The sequence below is a fragment of the Trichechus manatus genome, unplaced genomic scaffold (assembly GCF_000243295.1).
Source record: "Trichechus manatus latirostris isolate Lorelei unplaced genomic scaffold, TriManLat1.0 scaffold00024, whole genome shotgun sequence".
NCBI classification, from domain to species: domain Eukaryota; kingdom Metazoa; phylum Chordata; class Mammalia; order Sirenia; family Trichechidae; genus Trichechus; species Trichechus manatus.
This window is the reverse complement of record NW_004443960.1, coordinates 10,938,397-10,958,953: the sequence shown is the minus strand read 5'-3', so window position 1 is coordinate 10,958,953 and position 20,557 is coordinate 10,938,397. Positions and strand designations below refer to the sequence as shown.

General features: G+C 41.3%; 1 protein-coding gene across 3 annotated transcripts in view; it reads left to right on the top strand.

Annotated features, from left to right (window-relative positions):
• Positions 1–20,557, top strand: part of TXNDC11 (thioredoxin domain containing 11) — a 66,793-nt gene that overhangs the window by 30,838 nt on the left and 15,398 nt on the right. For all 3 annotated transcript variants that reach the window (XM_023728469.1, XM_004373257.1, XM_023728468.1), the window contains 2 exons: positions 14,941–15,053; positions 17,164–17,364. In XM_023728469.1, coding sequence (XP_023584237.1) covers positions 14,941–15,053; positions 17,164–17,364 — 314 coding nt within the window. The remainder of the gene's footprint in view (positions 1–14,940; positions 15,054–17,163; positions 17,365–20,557) is intronic.

The window sequence follows — 20,557 nt, the reverse complement described above, 5'->3', positions numbered from 1 at the left end:
CTGGTTCAACAAACTACAAATGTTTATAAAATGCACACCTTCCCATCTCCTTAATGATTTTTTTTTTTTAAATTGTCTTAGAAAAAGCCAGGACGTTTTCTGAGTTCTACATTTGTTTCTTGAAGGTAGCTGGCCATCAGTCCACAAATATTTTGAGACTGTACCATGTGTCAGACATCCTGACTAGGAGCTGGTGGAGCATGCTAAGAGGAAAACTCATTCCTTGCCCTCAGGGATCTTGGGGCTTAGTTGTAAGATCTGGTGCTGTGGTACTTTGCCACTCCCTTGAAAGAATATTTGTCTAGTGTTTGATATTTTTAAGCATTTTAGTAGGGAAATAGGGAAAGTTGACTACCACCTTAGCACCATAACATTAACTACTTTCTCTTTTTTTAACTATTTCCTTTCGTCTCTGGTAGCCATGTCTTTTACCTATTGATCTCAGCCTTAGTGCTGGTCTGTCAGTTTATGTAGGCTGGCCTGTTAGGTGGTATGAGCAGTAACCCTGCTGTATTTCTTCCATTGTTGTCCTAGCCTTTTGACTTAAACATCATTTAAAAAACTGTATTTTATTATTTTTATCTTTAATACTTGTCATCTTAGAGTGTAAATATTAAATAATAATAAATTTCTAAGAATACAGTTCAACTACATCTCAGAATTGATCTGTTCTCTAGTTTAAAAAATTTTATTTTAAACTCATAAATATTTAGTTTAAAAAGTTGCTTTACGTATAAGTTGTGACTGTTGGGAATACAACTCTGGCAAAGACTGTTGTTCTTGATGTCTAAATGTCTCATTGCTAAGCTGCACATATTACCAAATTGCAAAACAGTATTTATACTATGTAGAAAATAATGAAATAGTATCAGTTTTTTTAAATGTGATCGTATATTTTCATCTATATAGTTGAGTCTTGTTCTTCTTCTTGATTTTATCTTTTTCTAAAAATTGGATCAATAATTAGTTTATCTTCTTCTTTGAAATTTTAAAAACTATTTAGCACTTTACCTAGAATTTTCTTGGGCTTACAATATAGAGCACAGTTGATTTTTTAGCCTCTTCTTATTGGCTAATGAGCACCGTTTACAAAAGATGCTTTCTTTTTCCCTCATCTTGATGATGCCTGCTTTATCACAAAATACGTTCTTCCATGAAGTTGGGTTTATTTCTGCCTTTTCTCTTGGTCTAGAGATCTATTTTTTTATGAGTAAATGGAATTTCATTTCTTGCTTTGTAAGTTGTTACTATGTGGTAAACTCTGGATCTGCTTCCCCTAGTTCTTGTGTTTTGTGGAATATTCTTTTATATACATCCACACCTTTTGATGGATTTTGGTTGGAATTATATTAAATGTGTAATTTGACTTGGAGATAACCGGTATGTTCTTAACATGTAACTTCCCTTTCTAGAATCACAGTGTGATTATTCATTTATTCAGACCTTTTAAATTTTTTATAATAGGTCTCACACATCTCTGTCTTCAGCGTTTAATCGTTATGCAGTATTGAATGATTAATTGTGGACCAGCAGTCTTTGTGTATGTTTCAAGAGCCTGAAGGAAACCAGCTCTCTTGAACGTCTGTACTCTTCCCAGACAGCAAAGCCTACTCCTCTTTGAACCATTTCACATTTGATCTTGGCAGACTTCAGGTTTCTTCTTTGGCCTAAAGAAAATTTGGTAGAGGGGTCAGTATTTTTAAGTTGCTTGCTTGTTTTCTTCTTCTTCTTGTTTTGTGATTATGTTATTAACTGTAAAAATATGTTCTAGTAAAATGTTATATTGTGCTGTGAGTCAGTCAGAAAATATTTGCGGCACATTTTGATCCTATTTATCATCTGACCTACAAAAGAAATACAGTGTAGTCTGGAGGGAAAAGCAGTGGCATGGGAGCCAGTAGTGTCTGGTCCTTACCCTTTGCCTGCTCCTGGTGGGATCTGTAAACTTAAACCAGTTATTTAATTTTTCCATGTTTCAGTTTGTCTATATAATTGAGAAGGGTGACGTGCTTGTTTTATAAAGCCACATTTCATGTGCAAAATATTTCATGTGTAAGTAAAGCAGTAGCCGTAAAGTCTGTAAAAACCCATTCTTTCAAGTCGATTCTGACTCACATTGACCCTGTAGAGGGTAGAACTGCCTCATAGGGTTTTCAAGACTGTAATCTTTATGGAAGCAGAGTGCCACATCTTTCTTTGTGGAGCAGCTGGTGGGTTTGAACCACCAATTGTTTGGTTAGCAGCCAGGTACTTAACCCCTGTGCCAGGAGAGTTTCTTCTTATGTCTGTAGTTAGCTTAATTAGAAGCTTAGCACCTGGCTGAAAGAACTTAAGTAACTATTGTATCTATTTTATTAAAAGCTTCTACACAAGATAGTATAGTATGTAACTTGACTGATCAGCAGACCCGTCTTCCTCTTCCCTTTTCCTGCAGCACTCCATACCTGCATCTGTGTGTACTGCACTGTGTTCTCACTGTAGAATTGACCATATTGCTCTCTCACCAGAATATGAGTTTTTTTGTTCAGAAAATATTTATTGAGTGCCTTGAGGTTTTGTCTTACTGCTCTGAGAGCTGTAACCCTCTGCCCAACTGTAGTTGTAGCTAAAAGGTTGAAGGAATGACTAATAAAGGACATTTTACCTTGGAAATTCTCAAGTAAGAATGATTTTAGCTGCAGGATTTTAAAAGTCATTTTGGATCCCTTCCCCTCACCACCGCCACCGCCACCCCCACCACCCCCACCCTTGGAGCCCTTTTCTGTTAAATTATGAAATTTTAGACAGCATCAAGAGGTCTGAAGGTAGGGTTTTCTTACCCTGTATTGGCGTTTTTAAAAGCACTGAAAAACAACTTTTTAGACAAGGTTGACTCGGGGACTGGCTTTATTTTCTTGCGTTCCTGGGTCTAACTCTTGGCTCTTTGAAGCTGACATTGGGTTTAACATTTCTCCCTGAGTGGAACACATTCTAAGGTCACTTGGCTTTCTCAGATAATCTCATTCATTGATTGTCACTACATTCACTCATCGAAGGAGACCTTTTTCTAATCATCTGCCTGGATTCAGAGGCCCTCTGGGTGCTGATTAGTATGTGTCAGAATAACCATATTAGAAATTCCATACTTTGTGTTCCCACACATAAAACTGACTTTTTAATTACATTGTAATTATTTTAGCAAAGAAATCATCATATTTCCTAGGAGATGCTTTTATTCCATTATGACTTATTTCTTAAGCCTTGTAAGATAAGAACTAAAGCCAAAAGGGGTGGGGGGGCTCTTAGCACTTGAGGTTGAATTCAGAAGCATGATTTATTAATTCAGTAGACGTTTGAGGATCTACTATGCGTCACATCTACAAAGATGAATCAGACTCACTCCCTGCTGTCAGTAGGAGTCACCAGCTAGTATGGCCGACAGATAGGGTTGCCCACAATGTAAATGCAGTGACAGGACAATGACAGGCTTCATTAGAGGATGAGTCAGGGAAGACTGCTCAGAGGAGGTGGTGCTGGGGGTGGGGAGGAGCTGCCAGGTGGAGGGAATGGGCCAGCAGGTGAGCTCCAGGTGAGCTGCAGCTTGGAGTGCATAAGGAGCTACGGAGAAGATACTGGAGGCTGAGGAAAGCAAAAGATGTGTCCATTTTTCCTTTGGCTGCAGGAAGCTCGGAACTAAATTTAGTTTTCATTTATAGATACTAATTTATTCTTTGAACCCACGTATTTGAAAATTCATGCCATCTTTACTTCCTAGTTGTTTTGTGATACTTTCTACCTTTTTAAAGTTGTCCTGTTTTGTGGCGTGTGTGTGTGTGTTGTTCCTATTTCTTCACGGTTTTTTTTTTTGGAAGTTGAGCTAAGACTCCTAGACAAAGAACCAAAAACATTAAAATCTCTTTTTTAAAATAATTTATTTTTGATAAAAATATCACCTCAGAACATACACCAACCAATTCAACAGTTTCTTCATGTACAATTCAGTGACATTGATTACATTCTTCAGGTTGTGCAGCCATTCTTGCTATCCTTTTCCAAATTATTCTTCCCCCAGTAACGTAAACTCACTACCCCCCAAATTTCTTATCGATCTTTTTTTATTTTTACTTGTACTTTAGATGAAAGTTTACAGAACAAATAGTTTCTTATTAAACAGTTAGTACACATACTGTTTTATGACAATGGTTAACAGCCCCATGACATGTCAACACTGTCCCTTCTCAACCTTGGGTCCCCATTACCAGCTTTCCTGTACCCTCCTGCCTTCTAGTCCTTGCCCCTGGACTGTTGTGCCCCACTAGTCTTGTTTTTTTTATGGGGATGTCTAATCTGGTTGAAGGGTGAACCTTGGGAGTGACTTCATTTCTGATCTAAAAGGGTGTCCGGGGGCCATACTCTCGGGGTTCCTATCAGATCTTTTGAGTTCCTCTTGTTAGTTTGATCCCATATAGATAGATCTTAAAAAGACATTCTTTACTAGTAAAGCTAAACTGTTGTTTGGTTTTAAGATATTTTTGGTTTAAAGTTTAAAGATTATCTCAGGGCAGTAGTTTCAGGGATTTATCCAGCCTCCACGGCTCTAGAAAGTCTGATTCCATGAGAATTTGAAATTCCCCAAAACATTAAAGTCTTAACATGAAAAAATCTCAGGGGTCACCTTCTTTAATGGATTCACAGCTTAAGTCAAACAACTCAGTGCAGACAAACCTGGTTCTGGTCTGTACTTGACCACCTTTTATATACAGTTGAACATTATAAGCTAATACTTGACTGAGTACTTCCACAAACTAAGCTCTTTATCTGGATGATGCCAGTCTTCACTGCCACCTTTTGAAGTAGGGACTGTTATCCGGGTTTTACAGATGAAGAAACAGATTCTAAGGTGGTTGTTAACTTATGGAAGGTCACTGTGGTAGGCTGAATAATGGCTCCCCAAAGATGTCCGCTTCCTAATTCCTGGAGCCTGTGAATATGATGGCAAGGAGGAATGAAGGTTGCTAATCAGGTGACCGTGAGATGTATCCTGGATTATCCAGGTGGGCCCAGTGTAATCACAGGCGTTCTTAAAAGTGGAATTGGGAGGCAGAACAGTCAGTGTCCATAAGGAAAACTTGATCAGCCATTGCTGCTTTGAAGATGGAGGGGGGCCACAAGCCAAGGAATGCAGCAGCCTCTGAAAGCTAGAAAGGCAAGAAAATGGATTTTCCCTCAGAACTTCCAGAAGGAACACAGCTTTGCTGACACCTTGACTTTTTTAGCTCAGTGAGATCCATTTCAGACTTCTGACATCCAGAACTGTAAGGTACATTTGTTTTTTTTAAGCCACTAAGTTTGTGGTAATCAGTTACAGCAGCAATAGGAAACTAATGCTGTCATATACCGGTAAATGCTGGAGCTGAGGTAGGAATGCAGGACCACGTGACTGTAGAGCTTACTCTGTCTGTCACTTCCCCTTCCCTCTCTCTCCATTCTGTTCTAGCTACTTTGCTGTACTGGGATGAGGCAGGTGGCACAGAATACTGATTCCCTCCTCCTAACCTTTGCTCTTGATGCTGTTTTAAATATAATACCTCCTGGTTAATAACCGCTTTGTAATTTTTCAAGGCCATCTGAAGGCCTGTAGGATTTATAAATACTGCCTAGCTAGCATGATGTCTGGCACATTATAGATCTCAAATGGAAGTTTCCATCCTCTCTTCTTGCACGAATAGGCTGTATCTCCCTCTTAGCAACTTGCGTTGTTTTCCCTTGGGCTTTAGTGGTATAGTCCTAACAAGAAGTTCCCAAAGCCAGGGACCAACTCTCCTAATAACAAGCCAGATTATTGGCATGTGCCCTGGAGTGACCATGGCCCAGTCACTCCTTCTCACTGGTCTTCAGATTTCCTACCTGTAAAATAAAGGAGCGTTGCCGTGTTGCCTCTAAGGGACACTTCGGCTTGAAAGTACAATGGCCCTTGGTCTGTTTTTTGTACGTCCTGGATCTTAGAATCATTTTTATATTTTTAAAGGATTGTTTAAAAAAAAAAAAGACTGTGGCAGGACCGCATGTAGCTAACTGCTGCTCTAGACCATAAAAGCAGCCCTGAAAGGGGGGTGGGAGGGACTTCTAAAGAGAATATGTATCATCTGTGAAGTCTTTCCTTTCCTGAAGGTTTAAAAAAGGGGAGAGGAAGGGAATGAATTGAAATCTATACAAGGGAAATATTTAATTGATGATTTTAATATTATGCCTTGGTTTAAAGAGAAGGAATGGTGTGAGAGTGTTTAGTTTACTATCCAGTATATGTGACAGTGCGTATTCACTACTATACAGTAGTTTATTTTCCCCTAATAATGGATTTGGAGCTACATTTCTCTTTCCCTTCCCCCAACTCACAAGAAAATAGAAAAATCATAGCTAAGAAGTTATGTTTACTCAGAGTTTAGCAGTATCTTGGCAAGCACCAGAATGCAAATGTTGTATTTATGGTGCCTAAATGCCAGATTTTTTCCTAGATAATTGCTTTGTGCTTTATATTAAGAATTTTAAAAATACAGAATCTCAAAAGTCACCTTCCTAGGGGAAAAAGTACAAACAGTGACAGTAGTTTATACACTGAAAAATAATTCCATAATCTGTTAAACTTCTTTGAAGGTATTTTTCATTTTGATGGGTGTATTAATCATTGGAAATGTATGAAGTCATCATTGAATGAATGGTTATGAAGCTCTTGAAAATGAATCCTTATGTAAATGCTGAGTAGCATTGGAGGGGTTATTTTTATCCCTTTTTATATAAGCCTCGGTTCTCCTTTTTCCTCCTTGTCTAAACCTTGAACAGAACAGTGGGAAGGAGGAAGTTAATGAAAATGACAGCATATAGAATAAAATGAGAATTGTTTCTGAGCAGAGGGAAGATACCATGATCTAGATTTGCCTTTTAGAATGTCTCCGATGTAGTACATTTATTTCCCACGGAGTAAATGACTTCTTATTCATGCTGATTAAAAGCCATGTGAATTAATCTAGAGGTATTTAGTTTTGAAGTACATCATGATTTGTCAGCAGTTATCTTTTGTGACTTTTTTTTTTTTTTTTTAACTTGATAATGCCATTTTGTCCCCTGAGCCCTGAGAGGAGAAGCTCACAGAGAAGTCCCCGGTTGCAGAAAGTGGCCAGCGCTGATGTGAAGAGTCACATGTTCAGCTCCATCATTTCTTTTCATTCTCTCAGAGTACCCTTGGGTACCTTACTTCGTAATACGCCAAATGCTATTTACTGTAGACCTCAGAGAGTTCATTTCAGAAACTCAGCAGTTTATACCCAGAGCCACCAGGTCTACAGCCCTACTTTTCTCTTTCTGAAGGAGAGAGACACGTGCTTAAAAATCATCATTCTATGCTGTTGGAGCGATTTTCGTGAAAAAAGTCTGAGAAATGTTGTTTTATAGATCCTTCTCAGATAATTGCCCATTATGGAGACCTACTGGCTACTGTATTTATTGTCTTAGCCTAATTTCTTCCTGAGGTACATGAATCTTGCTTTTTCATCATTACCACCTTGGCACAGTCCAGTCTCTGCCAGGCCAGTAATTGTGGTCTTTTTTTGTGGGTTAGAATTTTGTTCTACATTTTTCTCCAGCTCTGTCTGGGACCCTCTGTTGTGATCCCTGTCAGAGCAGGCAGTGGTGGTAGCCGGGCACCATCTAGCTGTACTGGACTCAGTCGGCTGGAGGCCGTGCTAGTTGTGGTTCATTATGTTACTAATTTCAAAACACAAAAAGTCTATTCTTTTTCCTAACAAAAGAAACTATTCTTGTTCTTTCTGGAATGTTTGATAATGTTAACGTCTTACCTCACATAGATGGTTCATCGCTCAGAATGTATGTCCTTTACCCTAATATTAAATTGAAATTTTAATATTAAAAATTGAATTCCAGGCAAACAGTATTAAGCAAAATAAAGTAGCCTGATATTAAAATGTTATACAAAAAAACCTTGATGCAAGCCAGAGAACCAGGTGAATCTAAGTGGAGAGCCGATGGGATTTCAGAGCCTTCTACTCTTGGTGCATCCTTGGTGGTTGCCCTGAGGTAAAGGATAATGGTGGTGCATGGAAGGCACAAGAAGGGCAACTGAAGTTATTCCCAGGGATGTGTCGGAAGCAGGGGTAAAGTATTCTGTTAAAGGCAGGGAAGAAACCCAACCTCTTAAAAGATGGCAAGGAGTAAACCTGCATAAGTGCTGAAAGTAGACAAGATTTCATGGAGCAAAGCAAGACAGTCTGTTTCAGAGTCCGGCAAACAGCATGAGCATCAGCATGGTAGTGTTGGTTCCCCCTTTTCCCAGGTCCCATGGGAGACATGACACGATGAGCCCAGGTGGTGACACAGTAGTCATACTGTGATCACCTTGGCCTGCTTGGTTGCCTGCATGACCAGCTACAGAAACTGCTTGGTACCAGGGGACAATAAGCCCTTGCAGTTTGACACATCAGCAAGCATGTGCAGGGAGCCCCAGGGCCCTCCTGTCTGTCCCATACTCTACCCTTTCCATCCTGTTCCCACCTGCTTCTAGGACGTAACCAACCCCTTTAGTCTCTGGTTTATCCCTCCTGGGTTTTCTTTTTGGCAGATAAGCAAGTATATGTTTATTTTTTGTATCCCCTTGTTTACATGAAGGTAGTGTACTATAGAGAGTCTTTTGCACTTTGTCAAGGTTTTTCTTTGTGTACTCTGTACTCTTGTTTAGAACCTAACTTCTCTGGCTTTTCTCCATCTCGTTCTTCTAGTTGGTCTGCCTGTAAGTGTTCCTCTTAATTTTTCAAGTGATTTAGTAAGAAAACTAACCTTCTGTAGGTATTTTAATAATCATATAAATTACTACCTCAAATATCCAACAGGAATTGGGGTTCTTGACATTCATATCTATTTTGCAGTTACGTTACAGATACTCTTGTTAATTCTGAAGTCTGACTGTACCATACGGCTTTACTAGAATAGAGCGTTAAAGCTAGAAGGGACCCCAGAGCTCAGTCCCTGATTATATAAATGAGGATAAAGAGTCAGAGGTTAAGGCCTTTTCTCAAGGACGCATACCTAGTTGATGCTGCTGGAACCCGAGACAGCTACCCTGACTCCCATTCTGCGGCTGTTCTACTAATCCACACTGCCTTGTTTTTTCATGTTAAGTTAATTAGAATACTGTAATACATATCAGCACTATGTAAAGAAGAACCTCAACAGAGTGCATTGTATCCTGTAGAAATTTGATTCTTTTGCCCAGATGGTCTTGTTATATCTTACAGTGATCTTTCTCACACCAGTTGTCACTGGATGGTTAATAGAGAGTTTAAACTGGCCAGTTTTTTAAAAGTATTAATTGAATAGGATTATGCCACTGTTGGACCTTTGCGGAGGCATTATTTTTTAATTTATTTTTAATTAGTCAACCAATTCAAAATCCTTAATTATAATATTGAAGCTTTTTTACTTTTAGGACCAAAGAGTTCATTTTATAAATGACAGAGACCCCTGTTGTTGAAAGCTGTGGGTACAAAGATGAGAAGCACTGTTTTCTTACGCCATTCTTACACTGTAAACTTCCTCTGCTAATCCAAGTGTTCTTTGTTCACATGAGACTGCAGATTTAAGCCATTCTTCCAGCAAGGTTTCCACCATATGCAGAAACTTAAATAGATGTGTGACTTTGTAAATTTCTCTGTGTGTGAAGACTGAAGTTTTAAAATTGTCATATGTTTGAGCACGTTGGAATCTGTTCTGCAAAGGTAGGCTGTCTGCTCTTATTAATGGAGTTAAGCAATTTTTTGAATGGCCCCTTTCAACCCTTGAGACAGGCTGTCGCTTCTTATTCCTCTGCTTTAATAATTGGCAGAATATCAAATGAATTTCATCACTGGCTGGTTTTCCTCTTCTTTTCTTTTAAACTATAGATTCAGCCCTCTCCTTCTGGACAGTGATGCCTTTTGCTGTACCCGTTCTTAACCTCTCTAAGGTCCTGCTTATTCTTCTGACAGCTTTGGGATTTGACCTTGCCATCTCCTCTACTACTCCCCTCCTTAGTTCAGGTTCTTATATTCTTTCATATGTGAATTGGTTAAGCTGCTTAGCTTGGCTTTGTACCTATAGTGTGTCCTTATGCAGAGATGCAGAGTAGTGGAAACTGCCTTGAACTTGAAGTCAGGAGTCAGATCTTGGTTTGGAGATTTATAGATTGTATGACCTGCCAGAGCTTTGGTTTTCTCACCTGCCTTAAAGTTTCTCTTAGGAGTGCTTAGTTCAGTTTGTCAGCTGTAAACGCACACTAATAGTTACAGACACTTAACCATTCTTTTCAAACACCTTTTCCTGTTTATTTACCTACCAAGTATTTATTGAATATGTGGGAAACATAGCACTCTGGAAACAGAGCAATGAAGAAGACAAACGCTATCCCTACCCTTGTGGAACTTTTATTCTAGGAAGGGCTGCAGACATTTCAATAAGTAAACAAACACATAATGTAATTTCAGACACAGCTGAGTACCAAGAAGTAAGACAAGGGAATACAGAGGGCTGGGGGTACAGAGAGGAACTCGGTTTGGCAGGGGGTAGCGGAGAGTGTTGTGGAAGGCCTTTAGGAGGAGAGACAGCCTTTGAGTAGAGACCTAAACAATGAGAAAGAGCTAGCCAAGTCAAGAGCTGGGAGAAGAGTGTTCCAGGCAGAGGGAAGAGCCTGGTAGGAGATGGGAGCAAGCTGTGTGTTCCCAGGAACAGCCAGAGGCTGGTATAATAGGCATAGTAAGTGAGGGTGAGTAGTCAGGGGTAAAGCTAGAGTGGTAGGCAAGGGCAGGATCATGAGGGGGCCTTATAGCCAGGGTAAGGGGCTTTGCTATTTTAAGGTCACTGGAAGGTTTTTTCGCTGGGAGTAATGTGATCCGGTTAATATTGTTTAAAGATCTCCCCGGCTGCTGAGTAGACAGCCAACCACAGGGAGCAAAAGTGGAAGAAGGAAGATTAGTTAGGAAGCCACTGCAGTTGTCTAGGAAAGAGATGATGAGGACTTGAACCAGGGTTCCAGGGTGGTAGCAGTGAAAGGTGATGAGCTTTAGAATCTGTTTTGGAGTTGGAGTGCTCTGGACACGCTGATGGGTTGGCTGTGTGGGATGAAGGGAAGGAGGAAGCCAGGATGTTTGCTCTGAATGGAAGGATGCAGTGCAATTTACTGAGAGGGAGAAGACTGAGGGAGCAGCTTGGCTATGTTGAGTTGGAGATGTCTGATAGACATCCATGTAGGGACATCAGTGGGTTGGTGCAGGTGAGAATCTGGTGCTCTGGGCAGAGGTCTGGGCTGGAGACAGAGATTTGGGAGCCTACTCACCCTGCCACTCAAGTTCTTATTGCTTGTTACACGTTGTGCCGTAAAACAAACTTTTTATTTTGAACAAATTTTGTACTGTAGAAAAGTTACAAAAATAGAACAGTTATTGAATTCCCTTCACCTAGCTTCCCCCAATATCAACATTTTGCGTAAACTGTTACATAACCCCTTGTTATGGTGTATTTGTCAAAATTAAGAAATTACCGTTGGTACAACACTATCAGCTAAACTCAAGACCTTGTTTGAATTTCGCCAGTTTCCACACTAACGCCCTTTTTCTGTTCTAGGTTCCAATCCAGGATCCCACGTTGCATTTAGTTATTTTTTTCCCCTTAATCTCCTCCAACCTATGATAATTTCTCAGTCTTTCCTGACCTTGATACTTTCGAAGGATACTGGTCAGGTATTTTGTAGAAAGTCTCCAATTTGACTTTTCTCTGATATTTTCTCATGATTGGAATGAGGTTGTGCATTTTTGGCAAGAATACCATAAAAATGATGTTCTGTCCTTCTCAGTGCTTCCTATCAAGGAGTTCATGATGTCACTGTGTCTTACTGCTGCTGATGTGAACTTTGATCACTTAACTAACGTATGTATGCTGGGTTTCTCCACTGAAAAGTTACTGTCTTTCTCTTTGCAATTAATAAATACCTGGAGATGGGTACTTTGAGACTGTGCAAATATCTCCTGAAACTTTTGCCCACTGATTGTAGCGTCATCCATGGATCTTTGCCTGCAATGGTGATTTACTGTTTCTCTCATTTCTTGTTTATTATCAGTGGAGTTCTGCTGTGATGAAGAACTGTACCTTCTCACTTATATCAGTCTGTACTCATGGATATTTATTTTTTCTGTGTACTATCGTTGTTTTATTTTGTTGCTTACATTGTTCCAGCTTTGGTCACTGGGAGCTCCTGGGATTGGCTCCTCTGTCCTTTGAGCAAGCCTCTGTCCCTTTTTGAGTGCTTCCTTACTTCTGACATAAGATGTTCCAGGCTCATCTTGTATTTTCCCTGTCCCAGCTCTGGAGTCAACCTCTTCACCAAGGAGTCCTGGTTTCTTTTGTTGGAGAATGGTGTTTAGAAACCAAGATCTGGGCGCTAGTTGTGCTCTTTGTTAACAGGTCATCATTACTTCTAGGCCCTCTCAGTAGACAGAGCTAGGAAATATATGTATGCGTGGCCACGTGTGTGCACACATCTCTGTTTATTATTTATTTGTTCATGTACGTGTGTGTGTGTGAAGCCATGAATCTATACTAATTACACTTTGATTCCATTCTGACACCACAAGGTTCATTTTAGGCCTTCCTTTTCATATGTAAATAACTTCTTTCTCCAACAGTGAGAAACCTGGCTCTCTTTGTCTATCATATATTTACTTAGGAATAAGTAAATAAGCTAGTCATTTTAAAATTGCTAACTTATACCTCTGTGAGAAACACATTTACTAACTAGATTTACAGCATGTGTACAATTCTTTTTGTCTTTAGCTTTACAGTGTCCATCCAAGATACTGTTTTCACTTAGGTACTTAGATTAGTTCTTTTCTTCCCCACCCCACTGTAATGTTATTTATTCGCATTAGGTTGCTTTGTTAGTGTTTGTGTTCCACGTTGAGTTCCCCCGTGATTTTCATTGTTTAATTTTGGAGTATGTGCAGGGTGTGTGACACACTACTGTGGCTCTGAAGTCAAATATGAAAAGGTCTGCTCAGCGCAGTCTGATCCCTGCTACCGGTTCTCACTCCCCTCTTCTTTCTACCCCTTTTCTCCTTCCTCACCGCCCCCCTCAGATAACCAATCTCTTTCATTTATGGTTTATTCTTCCTGATATTTTGTTTTGTGTCATTTTAAACTCATCAGTTTATATTAAAGATTGTCTACCATGGTATCTGGGACATGTTTGCTACCACTTCATCTTCCTCAGCCTCTTCTTATCTGAGGGAGAGAAGACTTCACTGCGGGAAGGTGGGGCTCAGGTGATGAAGCGAAAATGCATATGCTTAGTGCCTTAGTATTTTTATATACTAGCTCCTTAGATACAACTTGGTAACATTCAAAGTTTAACTGCTATTTTATTTAATGTCTGTTAATACAAAGGGAACAAGAAGGAATGTACCTTTTCCTACACTATCTTATCGCTCCTCTTTAACATTAAGTATTTTAATCAATATTTAATCACACAAGCATTACGTTATAAACTCCTTCAGAAAAATGAAAACTTAGGATAAAAATAAAGTCTCCTTTGATCTCCATTCCCCAACACAGAACCGCTTTTACCATCCTTTCAGATTCTTTATACATTTCTAAACATATATGCCTGTAGGAGAAAAAAAAATACTGTTTTCTAAGTATGAGTCTTTTTTGTTTTTAAACATAAAAAGTATGCTTTATCTTTCTTCAGCTTGCCTTTTCACTCACATATGTCTTGAAGATCTACTGTGTTTGTATAGGTAGCCCTACCTCATTGTTTTTTTTAACATTTGCAGAGTATTTCTTGTTGACTATCCTTGCATGTGACTCCTACTGCCCATATGTGGGTATTTCTCTAGGGCTGAGACTAAGAAGTAGAATTGCTGAACCACGGGCTGTGTCCATTCTTCATTGTAATCCGCACGTCACATTGCTCTCCAAAGTGGCTGTGCCATTTTACCTCCCCACCAGCAGTGTATGACAGCACTCATTTCCCTACTGGATATTAATACTGGGAATTTCCTAAGTCTTCTAAATTTTGAATAATTTAAGGGTAAAAGGTAGTTTTTTAAATATGGTTCCCTCTGAAATAGTGAAGTTGAGTGCATTTTTCTGTAATTGGCATTTATATTTCCTTTTCTGTGTTTTGCCCATTTTTAACCATGTTCTTTTTCTTATTGATTTGTATGAATTCTTTATAAATGGTAGGTTAATTCATTCAGCAAATACTTAACTGATTCCCTACCATATGCCCCAGGCAGTGCTCTAGTAGGTGCTGGGGAAACAGCCATAAACAGCGAGATCCCTACCTTCACAGAACTTAAGTTCTGAAGGGGAAATTGGACCAAGGAAAATATGAGTAAGATTATGTAGATGTTGATAAGTACTGTAAGTGCTGTCAAAAGAGTGGCAGAGTGTGTGTGTGTTGCGGGGGAGCCCCTTACCCCATTTCCCATTGTAGACTTCATCCGCCTTTAGGTAGAGAGGGGATCAGGAAAGGCTTCTCAGAACATGGGCTCCGAGCTGCGATTGAATGGCGAGAAGGAGCTGCCAGAGGAGGTTTCCAGACAGAGAAAGAACAGCATGTGCCTCAGCTCTGAGGTGGGACTAAGCTGGATATGACCCTGGGTAGTGAGTGAGGGGGCAGGAGAGGAGGTCAGAGTGTCACGGACAGATGAAGTGGGTGATTGTCAGAGCTGTTATGGCATATGAAGGTCTGAGGTCAGCTTCAGGAGGAAGGTATCTTCCCCTCCTCGTTTCCTGCCTAAGCTAGGTGACCACTAAGATCTTTGCTTCCTGGGGATTTGTGCATCAAGGTTTGTCACTGGGTTTTGTGGTTGGTTTAAGGCACAGGGCTTTTCTTTAATAAAGGAAAATTTTCTGTTTCAGATTACCTAGGAACAGTACGATTTGGGGTTATCACAAATAAGCATCTTGCGAAACTGGTATCCTTAGTACACTCTGGAAGTGTGTATTTACATAGACATTTCAACACATCACTTGTAAGTATTTTGAAATCGTGTTTATATTAGTGCAGTGGTTCCTAACTTTGTTTAGGCCACAGGCTCCTTTGCGAATTGGACGCTCTCCCTAGGAAAGCACATAAAATTTTATATGCACATCGAGAGTTCCTACTTCCCCACCCTAGAGCCCATGCCCGGGTTGTGAACCCATGCATCAGAGGGCTCTGGGATTTAGCATCTAGACATTCTTTGTTTATATTCTTAGACTTTGGTACAACCTTTTTAGTTTTCCTGGTTGGATGGAAGTGCAGAATTATTCTGTTAGAGGGTTGTTTCTCTGTGCCCGTGTTCTTAGAGGTTAAGCGTCTGTTGGGCTGTGTTCTTTGTTCATTTGTTCCATTTATCAAGTGTAGTAATGTGACATGTTCTTCTGCTAGATAATGTAATGGATTTTTGAAGTCCGTGTCAAGTCACAGTGAGAAGTTGACGGCTTCTCACACCAGAGGCCCCTGGTTCTCCATTGTTCCTTGTGTTCCCTGATTACACTTGCTTTTTGGTGGAATAACCTCAACTCAGCTATTTCTGAGCTTTGACCTATATCCTGCTTAGTCTTGTGCTTCTGCTCTTTATTTATTGCCGCTTCCTCAGTCACATCCTGAGAGTTTATTTTTCTTAAGTATTTTCTGTCTCTTTAATTTCATTGCCAGTGTTGGTGACTTACAGGGCATATGAAGGTAAATGTCCCTGTCCCCAGTGGTGTCCAGCCCTTTTAAACCTGTCCTCCCCTCGGCTCTACGTCAGTCTTGTGCCTTTGGAAGTACTGCTAGGCCTGCACTCTCCAGGGGGTGCCCCTGGATTGCCAGTCACCCTGGCTTCTGCATATCTCTAGTAGCCACATGTTATACTTTCTTTCTTGCAGTTTGTATCCCAAAACTCAAATGTATTTTTGTGTTTTCCAAATGGAAATGTTTATTATGATGTTTGAATATGTTTTTTCAAACTCCCCCAGTCCCACTTTGAGAATCACTGCTGTGATTGTCTCTCTGCCACCCACCCGTCTTCCTCGTGCCTCTGTCTAAGCTTCTTGCGACTTCATCTGCTTCTGCCATCTATCATTCTCGTGCATCCTTCTCTTGTAGAATGATATACAACCGACATATGTTGTGTTTATTTATAGTAAAGGATATTGAGGAAGGGGTTTTAAACAGTTAGAGAAATGAAGGTTGGACTGTAAGAATGACACTGAGTTGACTGCTTCAATTCAAGAGTTTAAGGTTGGTATGTTTAGCATCAAAATGTCTTTCATCAAATGAAATATTACTGAAATCCCAGCATTTAAAAAAACAAAAAATGGGGCATTTTCATTTTGAAGCAACTGATATCTGTTTTGGTCGGTGTGAAATAATCTTATATTGTGGAACCCTCCAAAACACCTTTTTGGGAGTTTTATTTGAAATCCAGTGATTTATATCATTGAAATTTTAAAAATAATTTTATTGCTGACATACTTTGGTTGTTATAGAAAAACAAAAAGTCTGACTGTCTCTTTCCTTCATTCCATACACATAAAGTGTTGTCCATGCCTCATACCAGTTCTAGGTCATTCATTGGTGTATTCAAATATTTGTTGAGTTCCTGCTCTATGCCACGCGGTCTAGTTACTGGGGATTCATTGGGGGTAAAACCAACCTCTGTCCTCATGGAGTGTCCATTCCTGCCCTTATGGAGCAGCTTTTGTGGGACCAAGGTAAAATCTAAATTTCCCTTGGATATGCATTGGTCCTTTTAGAAATACCCAGTATTGTTTAATAGCTCCCCTTGGAAAGGTTGGTAGTGGTCGTCATCTCCCCAGCAGGCGGGAAGAAATATTTGTTGATAGATGAGTCTCCCTGAAGGGAATAAGATGACTCAGGTGATCTGAAAGTCACCTGTTTGCTTTTCTACCACTTGTGAGGCCGTACTCTCCAGAGAGGTATGGGACTCGGGTTTTAGCTGCACAACCAGGGACAGGTCACATTGCCACTCTAAGCCTCGTTTCTCTCCCCTGTGAAGTGATAGGTCATCGGGCTTCTCGAGGACAGTGCTAATGCCCCTTGATCCTGCCTGGCCTCTCAGTGTTGTTTTCTCCTTGTGCGTTTGTTCTCCACAGGTCTTTCCCAGGAAAGTCATCAACTACACAGCCGAGAACATCTGTAAATGGGCCTTAGAAAACCGGGAGACGCTCCTTCGATGGCTGTGGCCACATGGAGGCAAGAGTCTTCTGCTGAATAATGAACTGAAGAAAGGACCAGCACTTTTTTTATTCATACCTTTTAATCCATTAGCAGAAAGTCACCCTTTAATAGATGAGGTAAGAGTCATAGTGTTAAAAAGTGCCTCATACGTCTTTTTAGGACCAGGAAAGCCTTGCTAACTTGGACTTCACTCATTCCATGCTGAGAGTCATTTACACTAACAGCTGAGTGGCTGCCTGTAATGGCAGCTGTGTCTTGGTGGCCTTACACTTTTTCCCTATGAATGAGCAGGAGGGAGGGAACTGAGAGCCAGTGCCTAGGGTAGGAACAGCCACAACCTCTCTGGCCACATTTGCTGACAGCTGCTCAGGTCTGGTGGTGAGTGGTGGGGGTTGGGGCAGGCAGTGACAAGGAATGCCAAACCAAATCTTTCCAGAGAAGGACCCAGTGTGCTTCTTCCTAAGGGGATTGATGTGAGCCTCCACTCTGGGGGTGGACAGAGGGAATGGGTTTAGTGTGGCTGAGGAGATGCCATTGTCATGAGGGTCCAGCGTGACTGCTGGCCCTGGCCATCCTCAGGACAGCGGGAAAGAGGCATGCAGCATTGGGAGCAGCAGCGGTGACAGTGGGATGCCTTGTTTTTCTAAGTCATCCCTGTTGCAGAGATAGCCAGAGGGGTTTTCTGAGACAACCACCGTCAGGAGTCTACCCCTCTCCTGCTTTTTCTGCTTCATCTAGTGCATGCCCTGTCTCTGGGTGCAAGTTTATTTTATGCATGGATCATTTGGAGGCATTTAGAGACAGCAGTAACACTCGGCAGAGGGAGCCTGGGATTGCTGAATTGGATTTACTGAGGGTTTTATTTTTCCCTTCCCTCAAGGATGCCTTAATTTCCCAAACCAATTTTTGACAGCCAGTGTGGCACTCACCAGGCTATCCAGACACAGCCTGCACTGGAGCCCTCTTCGCACGAGCCTGCCCGTCTGCTCAGCCAGACCCTGCACTTTGCTATTCTGGCGTCTTCTTGTTAAAGTTAGTATCCCTGCTGGGGATTATTCTGAACGAACACTGTTACGCTGGGTTAGAGGAAGAGAGGAGAGATGACATAGCTCTGTTTCTTCTCCTCTGATTAGGAAGGACTCAAAGTAATAAAACTTCATTTCTTTAGAAAATCTTTGATATGTGGATACTTACGAACTAGGACATTTCCAAGCCTTTACTATATCTAATATTAAGAGCCTTAGAGCTCTTCGTAGGAAAAGTGAGGCTTTCAGCCAAGGTGGTAACTATGGTTGTGGATTTTTACTTTAACTTATGAAGTTCCCCTCTGAACAGTTCTACCCTGCCCTGTGTGTGAGAGTCTTGGGCAGGATGATATTGTGTGGCAGGAGCTCAGTTCCTCTGTTCTGGGGGTTGTGGTTGGATTTAGGGAGCAGGGGTGGGACACTTGCTTTCCAGTCCTTCATTTCTGACTGAAAATCTCCCCCTACATCCTCCCAACCCCTCCATCTGTGGGCAGGCCTTCTTTATATCATGGCTGTGCTTGTGGCTCATTTCCTCAGGGCTCAGTGTCCCTGTGAGATGGACGGATTCCCTGAACTCCAGCGTATGGTTGTGATCCCTGAAAACCAGTTGGCATCTGAGCAGTATTGTGGATCACTTAGCAAAGTGAAGTGTATGTCCATACATTTCCCTCTTCATTTCAGATCAGTATAGCAGATGTTTATTGAGCACTATGGTAGGGAGCAACAGAAGAGAAAAAAGGTAGAAGACATAGCCTCAGTCTCAAGACTTGTCCAGTAGGGGAACAAACCCAAACCCATTGCCATCATGTTAATTCCGACTCATAGTGACCCTATAGGACAGAGTAGAACTGCCCCATAGGATTTCCAAGGCTGTAAATCTTTATAGGAGCAGACTGTCACATCTTTCTTTTGTGGAGTGGCTAGGGGTTTGAGCTGCCAACCTTTTGGTTAGCAGCTGAGTGCTTAACCACTGCACCACCAGGGCTCCTGTAGAGGTATGAGCATCTGCTTCTAACTCCAGGTAGAGGAGGTCAGCCCTAGGCCCAGGATCAGGAGGAGGGAGGTCGTTGTCCTAGAAAGTTGGGGCTGGGCAGAAGAGAGCTTAGGGAAGGCTTTTTGGGAGGGGGAGTGTTGGAGATGGACCTTCAAGGGGTGCCAGGATCTTGGGTTGAAAGAAACTGGGGGGAAAGAACAACCTGAGTGAAGGCACAGGGGTGGGAAAGTTGTAGCAGGCTTAGGAACTAGGAAATAGTACAGGTTGGGTGGGTGTTAAGTCCCCTAAAGGGCTGGTTGGAGACGACTCTGAAAAAGCGTTTGGAAGGAGGGCCTTGGGTGCTTCTTTGAGCATTTCAGGACTAACCATAACCATCAAAGTCTCATTGACAGTGAAGAGATGTGATCAGAGCTGGGTGTTAACATACTAAAGTTGTCCTGGCAGCAGTGTTTCAGAAAAGTGAGAAGTAACGAGAACCTGAACTCAGATGATGGCAGTGGGGATGGACTAGCTGTGAGTGGGAAATAGTGACACAGTGATCAGAGACAAGGAGGTCGTTAGGGGTTTGGGTGTGGTGGGAGAGAATGAATATCATGCTCACAGAAGTTATAAACTCACCTCTAGCTCTTTGACTATGAGAGCATTTAAGGAAGCCTTATTTTTGTGTTACCACCTTTATGCCTGATATAGGGCAGAATGTTGAAGAAGCTTGCATTGTTTTTGTTATTTTTTATTTATTGTGCTTTAAGTGAAAGTTTACAATTCAAGGTAGTTTCTCATACAAAAATTTATACACACACTGTTATGTGACCCTAGTTGCTCTCCCTATATTGTGACAGCACACTCCTCCTTTCTACCTTGGATTTCCTGTGTCCATTCAGCCAGCTTCTGACCCCTCTGCCTTCTCATCTCGCCTCTGAAGAGGAGCTGCCCATTTAGTCTCATGTATTTACTTGAGCTAAGAGGCACACTCCTCACGAGTATCACTTTATGTCCCACAGTCCAGTCTAATCTTTGTCTGAAGAATTGACCTCGGGAATGGTTGTAGTTCTAGGCTAACAGAGAGTCCAGGGGCTGTGTCTTCTGGGGTCCGTATGGTCTTAGTCAAACCATTAAGTCTGGTCGTTTTACTAGAATTTGAGTTCTGCACCCCACTTTTCTCCTGCTGCGTCGGGGACTCTCTGGTGTGTCCCCTGTCATGGTGGTCATTGGTGGTAGCCAGGCACCATCTAGTTCTTCTGGTCTCAGGCTGATGAAGTCTCTGGTTTATGTGGCCCTTTCTGTCTCTTG